At 30.8% G+C, this 14,633-nt stretch overlaps 2 protein-coding genes across 2 annotated transcripts; one reads left to right on the forward strand and one right to left on the reverse strand.

Moving 5' to 3' along the window:
- The first annotated feature begins 9,013 nt into the window (after window positions 1-9,013).
- LOC129309148 (NAC domain-containing protein 2-like) lies at window positions 9,014-10,726 on the forward strand. The gene is made up of 3 exons (XM_054950548.1): window positions 9,014-9,275; window positions 9,532-9,806; window positions 9,904-10,726. Exons 1-3 carry the CDS (start codon window positions 9,116-9,118, stop codon window positions 10,381-10,383), a joined length of 915 nt encoding a protein of 304 aa, XP_054806523.1. The 5' UTR covers window positions 9,014-9,115; the 3' UTR covers window positions 10,384-10,726.
- Window positions 10,727-10,844: 118 nt separating this feature from the next.
- LOC129309147 (aspartic proteinase Asp1-like) lies at window positions 10,845-14,383 on the reverse strand. The gene is made up of 8 exons (XM_054950546.1): window positions 13,825-14,383; window positions 12,933-13,050; window positions 12,576-12,799; window positions 12,095-12,319; window positions 11,858-11,996; window positions 11,514-11,714; window positions 11,350-11,422; window positions 10,845-11,259 (listed from the first exon to the last, which is right to left on the reverse strand). Exons 1-8 carry the CDS (start codon window positions 14,049-14,051, stop codon window positions 11,150-11,152), a joined length of 1,317 nt encoding a protein of 438 aa, XP_054806521.1. The 5' UTR covers window positions 14,052-14,383; the 3' UTR covers window positions 10,845-11,149.
- Between the last annotated feature and the right edge of the window lie 250 nt (window positions 14,384-14,633).

The raw sequence follows: 14,633 nt of genomic DNA on the forward strand, positions 1-14,633 counted from the left end.
GTCTTTCTCAACCAATTTCATGGAAGTCCAACAAGTTTCATGTGCTTGACTATGGCTTCCAAGGAAACAGTGGTCACATTTGCCATATTAGCAAAGTCATGTGTTTTAATGTCTGCTTGGATAATTTCTTTAATCAATTTTAGATGTCAAACTATAATTTTATGAAAATATATTCAAACATCCTTATTACATGTTAAAATTAATTATATATCTAAAATCATATTTTCTTAAAAATATTCAAACGCCCATATACATGCCAAAATTAATTTTAAACTCAAAATCATGATTTTCTTTGAAATATCCAGACATTTCTATATATATATATATATATATATCAACATCAATTATAAACTCAAAAATATGATTTGTAAAATAATTTATATAATTTTTAGATAAATTTTTAGAAAAGTATAATTACAAATATGAATTGAAAGGCAAGTAATAGTAATATATGAGATAACCATAATTTTGGATTCACAATTCATTTTGACATGTATGGGGTGTTTGAATAGTTTTAAGAAAACTATAATTTTAGGTTGATAATTGATTTTGTCATTTATAATAAGTATTTGAATTTATAATTGATTTTAACATGTAACATGAATGTTTGTATATATTTTTATAAAACTATGGTTTTACTTAATTTTCAACTCTATTTTTTCATTTTGATTGAAATCAATCTTATTAATTAATTTTATAACTTAATTATATATCTCATACATAGTCAATTATCTTCTAAATCAATCACATTGATCAATTTTTTTCATAATCAATTATGTCGAACTGAAATCCAAACACGTCCTTAGTATCAAACAAGACAAATTATATTTTGTGGTTAAATTTTTTATAAATATCATTTCTACCCTATTATTGAAAAAATTTCACATATCGAGTTAAAAAAAAATCATTGAACTTGCTTTACTCATTAGAAATTTTGAGGCAGCAAAGGTAAGTTATTTATCTTTATATATATTACAATTAAGCTTAAAATCTTGCCTATTAAGTTTTCATGTTAAAAAAATTCATCTTAAACTTGAACACATCTCCTTGATACATTCTTCGTAGTTTGCAAGAAGTATAACTTATTAAAAAGTTTATATTAATTATTATTAATAGTAATGCATACTTCCATATATTAACTTTATGTGCTTTATATTTATTTTTTTAAAAAATAATTTAATTACATTTTAATTGTAGCTCACTTAAACTTCATAAAAATCTCTAGTACAAGTGCATGACTACCAATAGGAATTGATCTAGTTGATAATGGATAATTCATAACTAAAAAAGTGGTAGATTCAGTCCCACTGTCAATATAGAAAATTTTGTTAGTGTGTAGTTTGTAAATATTTTTGTATACGTTTTTTTAAACTTGAAAACTTGTCCTGGCCTTAACAAACACTTACATCAATTTTTTTATGCAAAAAAAATATATAATACAATTAACATGTATCGATCATAATGAAAGGAGTTATAACTATTTAAATATGAAATTTCAAGCTTGAATTCACGTAAAACTCTCTCACACAGCTATCAAGTGCCAATGTGAATAAAAAGGGTTATAACTGTTCAAGTGCAAATTTTCAAGTTTAAATTCATAAAACACCTATGGAAAAATGCATCACGATCTGACTTGAAAAGATATACATAAATCAACAGGACAAGAAAAAAGAGTTGATGTGATGTGAGATGGAAGAGTGACAGGGAGTCAAAACGGCAGCTTGGAAGAGGAAGGGAGGAAGGTTCGAAGAAGGTAACAATTTACTAACCAAATTAAATAAATTCATTTCACTTGGACCTGTTGCTACATCTTCACTCCCTTTTCTTCATCATATTTCCTTTCACTTTCATTAAAAATATCCACAAATAAATAAATAAATAAATAATAGAATAGAATAGAATAGAATATTCTAGCTACCAACAATAGACAAAACGGCGGCCGCTTTACCTGCCAACTTGTGGGAACAGTAGCTCCATAGTATGCTTCATGCCCAAGTAATGCTGTAGTTCCACTTCATGCCCAAGTAGTAAAATCGCTTGCTCTGTAAATAAATTGAAAAAAAGCAAAATATAATTAATATTCCCTTCGTAAGACATTTTTTATGAATTTAATATTTTTAAATTTTTTAAAATATAATCATTTTTCTTTCAAATGTACCTCTACTGATAATGATTTTATATTTATTGTAGGATATTTAATAGAAGTAAATATAGAAAGATAAAATTATTTAAAAATAAATTTATTAAGAGATGAGATTTAATTAAAAATATTTATATTTTTAAATAAAGAGAATATAAAAGAAAGAAGGGTATTATATGAATTTGATAACGCATGGCATATATTTTGTGTGAAATATCTTTGTGTTTTTATTAAATATATCTCAAACTCTTACTAATTAAATTAATTTTTGTTAGTATGATGGTGAACTTTAACAGCAACACCTATTAAGTAATTTTAATATTTTATTAGGTATATTGGTTGATAATAGGACAAAACAAAAATTTTGAAGATGAAAAGAAGCGATTTAATTTAAAACTAAAATGTGATGGTATTATACTCAAACTTGGGGCCACTATCATGGAATTTGGCTTTGAAATCAATGGAAATGACATGTGTGGCCGCAATCCACTGGACACCAAAGGAAAAAAAGAGAAAGTCAAAGCAGCTTTAAAAATATGGGGGCATGCCTTCCCAAGTTGTCCCAACAACGACACCAAACACTTTGAAAACAACAACACATCAATCTAATCAACGGTCCTCTAATTCACATCTAAAATTTATATTATTATGTTTTTGAAAAATTTTTCTTTAAACGTGCATTGATTATTCAAATTCATCATTTACTATATCATGATTTCGAAATTCGTTCATAACTTCACACTCCCTCCAATCTCATTCGTAAGATAAAGAGAAAATATATTTTTTTCTGTTCCTAACTTTTATATATATATATATATATGCCATTAAATTTTTGTTATAAATTTATCCTTTTACCTTACTTTAAACATTGGTAAGATAAATTATGTTCTATATATAAATCATTAAAAATAGGAACTTGATCACTTTTTAATAGCACTTATTTAACTTTACCTTGTATTAAAAATAGGAAATATATCATTAAAAACTCTAAGTTTCCTGGGCGGATAAAATTCCAGGTGAGGCAACGTCGAGGCAACTTCCTTATGTTGGACTAACATTCACATCCACGTAGGCCACCAACTCCCCACATTGCATTGCTTTTGGTTTTCAACTTTCACATTATGTCAACGTCTGGCTACTCATATATCAACTTAACTATAAATCATCATCATCATTATTTATTATTATTAAATATTGTATACATGAACATAATTTTACACTATACAATTCACTTGCACTCCCTCACTCTGTAAATTCCAGTATCATTACAGGAATTAAGAAGAGGTTTAAAATTTAGCAATTTTGTCAAAAAAATAAATAAGTTTCTAATTTTTCCCTTATTTAAACTCCTACAGTGTAAATTTGGAAAAAAAAAAATAAACCAACATTAAATAAGAATTATGCTATAAAAATATAATAATTTTTTAATTACCACTTAAGCAATGCCTTGCAAATTAAATAGGATTAGAGGGAGTATTTTTATATACTTATTATCTTACTCCCTCTGTTAAAAAATATGAAACATTTTTTTGATGATAAAATTTTAAAAAAAATGTAGCAAGATTTTTTAATTTGAATTTTAAAGTGCAATCAATAATTTTTTTAAAAAATATCTTTAACAGGGGTATAATTAAGAAATTTTTTTAATAAAAATATGTAGAAATAAATATAAAAAGAGTGTGTAATTTTGAAATATATATTAACTACGTAACGCATTAAAATATATAATTTAATTAAAAAATTTATAATTCATTCTTAATAATTTTTATTCTGGACATACTTATATCATTTTATAATAATTTTTTAACTTTATTGGATTTCACAAAATCAAATAGCCTGACCAATTGGGTCAAAAGGCAAATCACAGGCAACTTGTTTCCAACGATTGATCCATGGACTTTCATTAACTAAAGGACGATCACATGTTTTTTGACTATGTTTGTGCTGTACTCCTTGCTTGGGTCTACATTGTAAGTTGTCAAATCTTACTACCCTCATGTAATTTTTATAATTATTATTTTATAATTATACCATATTTCATATATTTTATTTGAAAAATTTTTCATTAAAAATTTAATTTTTATTATTAAGTGAGAATATAATTGAATAGATCTAATTTTTTAATAAATTAAAATTTCACCTAACTTTTTTTAAATCATGAAGTAATTATTAATATTATATTTTTGCTTAAATTATAAGATACTTTATAAGAAGATTTAACGTCTTGAAATATAAAAGACATTGACAAAAATAAATTTTTATTAATAATGTCTTTTCAATATTAGCCTTTTTATTATATCCTTTTTATTTAATATTATTTTAAAAACGTATCAAATGAAAAGCAATTTTTTAAATTTTAAATTTTTATTTTGATAAAATAGAGTCATGAATTGTATTTATTGAGTTTTATTTACATGTGTACTTTTATGTAAAAAATTCTTATAACTTAAGAAAAAGGAAATATATTGTAATTCAGGAATTACGTAAAAAGTAAGTGTCTTTTTTATTAACTTGTGTTAATTGGATAACATAGAATCTTTTTATCATAATTTATTTTTTATTTAATAATCTTTTTTTCAAGAAAATTAGAGCATTCTAATAAATTATATTTAATTAAAGTCATCAACCTCTAACTCTAAGTATTCATTCCTCTCAATAAATTGACAGCTTGTTTTATAGTGTATAGAGTCAAAGATGATCCTTCAATAAATCAATGGTTGATTACATGAAGGGCATTTTTAAAAAATAGTAAACATTTGACTAAGTTTTAAAAAGATTTTAAAAAATGTCTTATAATGGAGGTGGAACAAATATAATCCCACCAATTATAACCTTTTAGATTGCTCTTGTTGTTGCATTATCAAATAACAAATCAATATCTAAATCCAACATTATTTATACTCTCTCAGTTAAAAAATATAAAATATTTTTAATCAAATTTTATTCTTAATAAAGTAGTTACGTATTTTCAAACCAACCTTATCTTCTTATATTTACTCCTCTTAAACATCCTACAATAAATATAAAGTCATTATTAATATAGGTACTTTTGAAAAAAAACAATAATTACACTTAAAAAGATTTAAAAATATCTTATATTTTTAAACATATAACTCTTTAAAAAATGTCATATATTTTTAAATAAAAAGAGTATATTTAATATTAATTTGCACGTGCCTTGGGCATTACAACATTGTTTGTTTGTTTATAACCACGCTTAAACGTGCAGTTAGATAACTATGTTCTCCTTCAACTTTAATTATAAAATAAAGTTTTATGACAAAGATAAAATGATTCATTTATTTAATATAGTGAGTGATACAAATCCACTCACTCAATAAATATTTTATATAGTATAATAGTAATCATTCAATTTAATTGAATGATATTGAGAAATTTTATCATATGATATTCAAAAAATATTAAATTTTATTTTTTTTAGAAAGAATACTGTATGTGATAATAAGCGTTGTTTTGATTTTTTTTTTAAAATATGTAGCTTAATAATTTTTAAATGTTAATAAAATTCAATAACTATAATTGTAACATTTATTGAGTGAGTGAGTGTAGATTACTCATTGAATCTAAATCCCTTATAATTTATAGACACATTTGATTTTGGTGATTAATTTTAGTAAATGACAAAATTGGAAAACCAAATATTTTTTACAAGTTTAAAGATGTTACCTATTATTTCTTAAAAATCATGAAATTAGTTAACTTTGTCCTATAGTTAAGATGTGTAAGGAAAGCTGTCAAACTTATATATTTAAGTAAACTCATGATAAAGATAAAAATTCAAATCTTAAGGTTGGATTGTAAACTCGTAAGAGTTTACTTTTATTAATAAATAATCATTTAAAATATGTAATTAAATAATTATAATATAAAATATAATTATAATTTTATTTGAATTTATTTTAAATATAAATATTGAAATTAAATCTATCTACTCAAAATTAAAATTTTAAAATATAGAAACTTATTTTTTCTATTTTATTCTTTATTAATATTAATTTTTTTAAGTTTTATTTTTATTTGAATTGTGCCCTGTCACTTCTATGAAGCAAGTTCTACACATTTAGTTTGAGTTTATGAGTAAATTGATATAATTATATAAACTAGAAACATGAAAAACAATAACTTCAGGTAGTTAACTCATAAATTTAACTGAGTTTTATTTAATTTGAATTCATAAGTGAATTAACATGATCATATAGTTAGAAACATAAAAATAATAAATTTAAAGAGTTAACTCGAGAGTTTGACAATCATGCGAGCAAGAGTAAATGGTTTAAGATGTATACATTTTATTTTATTTTTCCTGGCCATTAAATTGTAAACATTTTTTTAGGATAAAGGTGTTTTTTTTGCCTCAAAGTATTTCTCGAGCACCTAACACTCTAATGTTTTTGTTGGAATAATTTTGTCCTTAAACTTATTAAAGCGGAATATTTTTATCCTTTTTGCCAAATTTTTTAATGGTCAACGTTTGAAGTTAATATTGAAATTTTAATGGAAAGGGTAAAAATGCTCCGTTTTAATAACTTTAAGAGTATAATTACTCTAATAAAAATGTTAGGTACTAGGTGCTCCTTAAAAAAATACTTTAAAGGTAAAAATATACATTAACCTTTTTTTTAATAGTAAAAACTTTTTTGGTTTCTATTATATGATGTATTTTAGAAGAATTCTTTAATCCTCAATATAAGAAACTTGTTGAGATATTGATTATTTTTTTTAAGATTATCTCTATTTAAACTCATTAATTGTGAAAAATAAGATAATGCATCAAATTTGATTTTTTTTTGAAAAGAAGTAAATTTAAAAGTTTGTTGTATTTTCAAATAATTAAAATTAATTAACTTTGTCATATTTTTTTAACACCGGTAAAATAGTCAGATGTCTTGTAACAAAATCAGGAGGAAATATATATATATATATATATATATATATTGCCGTTGATTATTCGAGTAATAATCCATGACCGAAGAGATGAAAGGTCATGAACAGAACATGAACACACGTGACTGTGTACACTATGAATGAGTGTACACAATTGAACGTCCGTGGAAGTTGTAGATTATTCCTCTTCTCCGGTCAGTTTCTTGCAAGGCAAGAAACTCATGAATTCAATGAACAAAGTCAGATCTAGCTAGACGGGAATGCATGTGAGTTTTAGAAAATTAATCAGAAATAGACCTCGTCATCACTGATAATTACACAACACAAATATGCAAAGTTAAATGATCGCGTCCTTAATTTTGGTCACGTGGCAGCGCTACGTTCGTCTTCCACACAGCAGAAGCATGCGCCTCCAGTCCTACTATTTATCATGCCAATAATTAACTGCCCTCTTCCATCCCATTTATAAATCAAGTCATGTTTAATTTTATTTATAAATCATAATGCAATCTTTTAGGTAGTAGTTAAAACTTTTATGAGAAAGAAAAGAAACATAATATCACTTTTTAAATTTATCATATAAAAATATATTTAAAATTTTGTAAATTTTTATTTTTCATATCTTTTTGTATTAATATTAATAAAGTTAGTAGAAATGACTTACTATGAAGAGGATCAAAAGAATACGAAGGATTATTACGTTTTATAAGACATCTTTTTATAAAAATTGTAAAGACCAATAATAACAAGTAAATGTATTTAGAAATTTCATGAAATCATTTTTTTATATAAAAAAAATTTATAAAACTTGACGAGTGGTCCATGAACCGAATTTTTTAATTAATAACTCAACCAAATTATTTTGTGAATATTTTATCTGTTTGTAGTAATAATGGCTATTTTATAGTCATAGAATGTACGTTTAAACATGAGCATATAACTAACATAACGGATAAAAGAAAAGTATATTTTTTTAATAAAAAATACTCTACAATTTAAAGGCTAGCATTCCGTCATTAGTCATATATAATTTTTTTAATAAAAAATACTTTACAATTTAAAGGCTAGCATTCTGTCATTAGTGATATATAGCTGGAGAGCTTCACAAGTAAAATGGAATTTATAAATTTAAAAAATTTTCTTATCAAATAGTCTAGTTTTTTAAAACGTGCTGTTCCTTTAAATTTGCCTTCATAACATTGTGTTTTTGTTAAGAATTATGAAGCAGATATTATGAAAATAATTATTTATGAAGAGAATGAGAAATTTTCACCCAATAAACTAATATTTTAAACTTGATTTTTCTTTTTGTCTTAAAACAAGTTGCACTTGTAACACATTCGCCCTTTTGCTCTTGACGCTGTCTCAGTACAGTGTGCATACAAAATAATAATTGAATTAAAAATGTAGTTAAGATCATGTGCAGCTCAAAGCATTGCACGCCCCGTGCACTCGGCTGACCAGTGCGGTGCCATTCCCACCGTTTTCCACGGGCACAACACGATTGGGGGTCCCGGAGGAGCACAGGGGCGTGTAGGCGCTACTCAGAGAGAGAGAGAGAGAGAGAGAGAGAGAGAGAGAGAGATCGGCGATGGGCATCAGCGCAATCACTATATAGCCGCCGACATGTTGGAAAAAACATCGGGCGGATGACGGAAGCGATGACAGGATGTGGACCACCCACACGTGTTTATCACCCATTCACCATCTGCCACGTGTGGCTGCGGTCAACCTTCATTAAAACACATAACCCCCACCCCATCGTGCCCTACTCCCATCCCATGCCATGCCATTTCACTACCGTCACACAACTTTTACTAGTATTTCTAGATACACCTCCCCTAACCCACGTGCCAAATTGAGCTCCCTTTTTTTAAAAAAAAATTTATTTATTTATTTATTTTTTTGGAATTTCGGCTATAAAACACCAGCTAACCCGTGAGTCCTATGTTTCAAGACGCAGTAGAATTCGAGCGAGAAGGAGAGCAGCAGCAGCAGCAGCACAGCGAGAGAGAGAGAGAGAGAGAGAGAGTTGGTTCAGAACAGAGGCTAAGCGTAGAGTCGAGAAGAATGAATGGTGAATTGGAGTTACCACCTGGATTCAGATTCCACCCAACGGACGAGGAGCTGGTGAATCACTATCTGTGTACCAAATGTGCCTCTCACTCCATTGCTGTTCCCATTATCAAAGAGATCGATCTCTACAAATTTGATCCATGGCAGCTTCCTGGTACCTCCCTCCTCTTTCAACTCCCAATTTCTTCTTCTTCTTCTTCTTCTTCTTTTCTTTCTCACTAAATCTCTGCGATTCTGGATTTTTCACAAAAACGGAGCAGCTTTTCAATTGGAAAAAACTTCGATTTCTTTATAACTCTTTTCAGTTAGGAAGATTCCTCTCGGTTTGTATCAGATTTCACCCAGAAACAGACCTTTTTTTTATTGATATTAACTAATCGAACTGGGAAATCTGTTGATTATATGAGCAGAAATGGCACTGTACGGTGAGAAAGAATGGTACTTCTTTTCACCGAGGGACCGGAAATATCCTAACGGTTCGAGGCCGAACCGGGCTGCTGGAAGTGGGTATTGGAAAGCGACCGGAGCCGACAAGCCGATTGGTAAGCCGAAGGCACTGGGAATAAAGAAGGCACTCGTATTCTACGCGGGTAAAGCCCCCAATGGCATCAAAACGAATTGGATCATGCATGAATATCGCCTCGCTAATGTTGACAGATCCGCCGGCAAGAAGAAAAACCTAAGGGTATAGACTTAATTGCCAACTTTTTAGCAACTGAGATTATTTTTGAAAATCTATGCACTGAGATTAATTATTTGGTTTTATGATGTTATTATGGCAGCTTGATGATTGGGTTTTATGTCGAATTTACAACAAGAAAGGCACGATCGAGAAATACAATGTGGCGGATCAGAAAGCGGGCAAGCTATCAGAGTTCCATGACCATGAGACCAAGCCGGAAATCAAATCGTACGACCACAACAAGGGTCAGGTACCGGCGGCACCGTCGGCGTTAACAAACGACCAGTTCTATATGGACACGTCGGACTCGGGGCCGAGGTTGCACACGGATTCAAGCTGCTCGGAGCACGTGGTTTCGCCGGACGTCACGTGCGACAAGGAGGTACAGAGCGAGGCCAAGTGGAACGAGCTAGGGCTAGGAGAAGATGATGGGTTTGATTTTGAATTGAATTACGGTTATAATAATATGAATATGAATAACCTCTCGGGAGAAGATCCTTTTGCCTCCTCTGTACAGTACCAAATGAACCAGCTCTCGCCATTGCAGGACATGTTCATGTTTCTACAGAAGCCATTTTGAACAACACAGAAGAAGAATGGGTCCCACTCGATTCAATTCATTCTACGAAAGAGAATTAGATACGAACTAAGCACGTGTTGATTGTGTAAATATTCTGAACAGCTCTTCATAATGGACTTGTATGCTTTGATGAGTTTTTATCAATATTTTACACAGTTAACTAATATTAAGGTATTCAATCGAAAAGCTTGAAGTTAGGACCATATTGCTAATATGGAAAGATTCTGTAGGACATTCTTGTTCCTCGGGGACTGTGGCAGAATTTTTTCATATAACTGTAATTGTAACATCTAACTTTATTCGTCGATTGAATGAAAACGCTTAGCTGTCAATTTTTACAAAACAGTGATTGATGATTAAGACAAATTGTTCAGCTGTCCAAGTTTGACATTTCCAAAAAATAAAAGATTCTACTTTGAACCAGAAAACGTTATGGGCAGAATTAACATGAAGCAATGTCAAAAGGAGGAACTTTCAAAATAAATGCTCAAAAACACTTTGAAAAGCTGCACCTACTTACAAGAAATCCTCCGTAAGTCAAACTAGCGTAAGAATATACAGTAATCATCATATCAGGATATACCCAGAGAGTTTTTTCAATGTTTACCTTGTTATACAATTATACAGAATTCTATCTTCATAACCAAACATACATATACAAATTGCAGATGATACAGTTCTTCTGCCATGGACAGCAGAATTCTGCTATCTAGATGATATGATATACCAAAGATTATTATGAGCGGACAAAGTAGCGATTATATGATCATATGCTGAAATGTTTAGATTTTGGAATACGGTCACAGTTTGCATGTGACCATCCAATCAACTGCTTCTCATTGTCGTATACCATCAATTTGTCTAGCATGGATATGTCTGCAAAAACAAGATGGCTTTATAATGGAAAGTTCTTACAGAATTATATAGCAAAAGCTGCAAAGAAGAAGAAAAAAGATATGAACATACCTCCAATCAGGTTGACATCTCCCATGCCTACTTCAGCGCCGTTTAGTATGCCCAGGCAAACATTTCCCAAGTTCTGGAAGAATAAATTATATATAGCATTAAAAAATAACTCAGGTCATATAAACAAGAATGTCCTAGAAGATATTGGTTATGTCTGGACTCACTGATATTATCAAGTAAGCTTCAGGAGGGATTTCAAATACAGCTTTAGACCTTCTACCAGTGGTGAAACTCAGAGCCAAAGGCTTGAAGTATTTCCTGACTTCATTTATGCTTCTGAAAGGTCTTCTCCCATGCCAACAGATAGGTACAGTCTGGTCATCAGGTGCTTGTGATAAGGGTTTTCCATGTAATTCCTTCTTTAACTGCAATCAAAGAGACAAATCATCTTTAAGTCGCCCATCAAATTCGATTCGCCATGATGAGTTCTGCATAATTTCATTTGCTTCAAGCTTAAGCCTATCTAACTGAGGAGTGTAGTGGGAAAAAAAAAACGTTTTAAACTAACCCAGGAGACTAGTGCTTGGTAAGCATGGAAGTTGAAGTAAGTGTAAGAGCTTCCAGTGTCAAATACCGCGAGAAGATTTCCAACCCCGGTCACCTTCCCGCCAAAAAGGAGTTCAGCTGGCCCTGCTGAGTAATGTTTACTGACACAAATTACAAACACATCCACAGGGATTAGAATATAAGATCATGTGTCATGAAAGTAGACAAGGAAGATGTAACATGTGGCATGCCTACTTACGAGTCTATGGAAGACATAGAAGTCCAAGTCACTCGAGAAGATTCAGAAACATCTCCAAAGAACATATATCCTCCTCCGTATGTACTTAAACAGTGTCCAACTACATTCCGCAGCAAGCCCTGACTACTGAGCTGAGTTATTAAGCTGGCTCTTCCTCTGCCAAGGCCAAGTACTCCATCAACGGAGTGGTAAGAGTAAGCAGGAAAAACCTGATCATATCCACATCTGAAACAGAAAAGCTAGCAAAACTGGTGAACTAGAGATTACATAGAATGAAACATGAATGAATTAGACATAGCAAGGACTTATCAAGGCTTTATTGTAACATGAATAATTTTTTCTTCTGTGAACAATTATAGTCTTGATCAATATTTAGATTTAAACTAGTCACAGAATTAAAAACCTAAATTTCTAGAGAGAAAACAAGACAACATGGAAATGAAAGAGATTAAGCCATTAAGGCAAAAGTAAGCTTACTAACCCAAGTCCCATTCGAACTTTAAGTTGTTTTCCATTTGTAAAGTTGAGATGATAGACATCCTTGAGGAGTACGCCAAGGGTTGAATATTGATCTGCATACTCAATTTCATAGTGACATTGATCTGGGTAATCACAGTTGTAGTCAGTACTCTGATGCAAGGATGCACATAGGGGATCATCACAAGGCACTAAGTCATTGCTTGGAAGGTAAAGCGGATGGGGTGTCTGAAAAACAACGAACAAAGATGAGCTGTTCACTCTCATTCGGTGACATTAAAGAACACAACATTTTAGAGAATCATCATCTGGGACATGATGAGAAGCTTCTTTGATGTCGTTGGTGATAACAGATAAGTACCTCAGAGCAATGGGAGCAAGGGGCATCGCATTGAAGCCATGTGAGGTCACTACCTGTGTCAAGATCAAGAAAATAAGGTCTCGGTGGCTGGCCGATGGTGAGAGTAACATTGTAGAACCTGCAAATGGAGAGAGTAACAGTGACATAGTAATCACTAATTCCTTGATTTATTGATTCCCAGCTTGCATGATGAATGAAGACACCCAGGAGGAAGTGGAAGTTTTCATTTTCAGTCTCTCATCGTTACCTATTTCTTTCTTCACAAGAATAAACCACAAAAGAAGAATAAAGGTATGCCTTGTTCAGAACTTATATTTATGTCACGACCTCTATTTGGCCACCATCCGCCATGGCATTAAAATCCAAACCGAGTCGGCGAGTAAGACCTATGAACTGGTGAACTAGTTCTTGACCGGCCTAGTCAAGAATATTGTACGTGTGAACATCATGGATACTGTGTATACATATATATATATATATATATATATTACTTTGCTGAACTCAAAACGACATCATTTTGAGTTAAAGAAATAATTATAACCAACCATATTGACCTTGGTTCAATCACGGTTCAAACTACTTACTCTTAAAAGGCAGTAGGCATTTAGAGTGTCACTAAGATGCTAGCTTGTTCTTTTAATGAAGAACGGGCGAAATCATTAATCAGCATATGGCATAAGCAAGAAAGAACCTGGCAGTTAACAAGCCCGGATCATGATGGGAGACAGAATACAACAACACGATGAGAACGCACATGAAAAAAAAATTACATGTCATTCCAAGTATCAAATTACGAGCATCATATATAAGCCACGAGACTCTGTTTTTGAACAATAAGTGTTTTGTAGACCAGAAGATGATGAAGAAAGAAACGAAAAGAAGAGGTACCGACCCAACAGGATAAACGTTGCCGTGAACCTGAAACACAACGGAGGAGCCCGCACGATTTAGGACCGATGATGAAGACGACGACCATGAGGATGATGTTGCTTCACCTGGGAAAGCGGAATTCTTTACACTTTTGTGTTTATTCCCAAACCAAGCTGAAGAAGCTGACAAGTTCAGCAACAGCAGAGTGAGCATCACTAATCCTATGTTCCCAGTCTTCACCATTTCCATCAATTTCTTTTCTGTTTCAAAATATCAGTATCTTGAGATTGCAAAGACTGAGAGGTAACAAGTGTTTGATAAAATGCATGAAAGAAAAAAGGGAGACTGGATTGATTATAAAATCCCTATGATGGTGTTGTGGTTTGTTTCTTGAGAGAGTTGACAAGAAAGGATTCATGGGTATTGCTTGTTGGTGTCAAATTTCTGCTTAAACCTTTCCCTTTCATCTGGGTTTGGTATTAAAGATACACAAAAACCTCATCTTTAGGATTGGGATTTCTTCAAACACGGAAGTTCATTTGTTCTTATGCTTTGCCTCACTCGCAGTCTCGAGTGAATCGTTCTTCAGAATTTTTCGTTGTTTAATATTTAATTTGGAGTGTGACAGTACCAATGGATGTGGGACACGTGGAGGGTGCTTTGTGGACAGTAATACTAAGTAATTTCGTCGAAACTTCTATCATTTTTGTCCCCATTAATTTTGACCAGCGTTTTGCGTTTTGCAACGTATTTTCTCGTTTAAAAATATAAAATATTTTTGAACGGGTTAGATGTTTATAAAATATTTTTAATTTTTTAAAATATAATTAT

The sequence above is a fragment of the Prosopis cineraria genome, unplaced genomic scaffold, assembly GCF_029017545.1.
Source record: "Prosopis cineraria cultivar Desert tree isolate PC_DT_omini unplaced genomic scaffold, ASM2901754v1 PC4, whole genome shotgun sequence".
Classification (NCBI taxonomy): domain Eukaryota; kingdom Viridiplantae; phylum Streptophyta; class Magnoliopsida; order Fabales; family Fabaceae; genus Prosopis; species Prosopis cineraria.

Excerpts from the sequence above, each read along its gene's own strand:
- LOC129309148 (XM_054950548.1), top strand. The coding sequence starts at position 9,116 with ATGAATGGTGAATTGGAGTTACCACCTGGATTCAGATTCCACCCAACG. Across the intron at positions 9,276-9,531 it reads TGATCCATGGCAGCTTCCTG|AAATGGCACTGTACGGTGAG; the intron begins GTACCTCCCTCC and ends TTATATGAGCAG. Across the intron at positions 9,807-9,903 it reads GCAAGAAGAAAAACCTAAGG|CTTGATGATTGGGTTTTATG; the intron begins GTATAGACTTAA and ends TTATTATGGCAG.
- LOC129309147 (XM_054950546.1), bottom strand. The coding sequence starts at position 14,051 with ATGGAAATGGTGAAGACTGGGAACATAGGATTAGTGATGCTCACTCTG. Across the intron at positions 13,051-13,824 it reads GGCAACGTTTATCCTGTTGG|GTTCTACAATGTTACTCTCA; the intron begins GTCGGTACCTCT and ends CTCCATTTGCAG. Across the intron at positions 11,423-11,513 it reads AAGCTTACTTGATAATATCA|AACTTGGGAAATGTTTGCCT; the intron begins GTGAGTCCAGAC and ends TTATTCTTCCAG.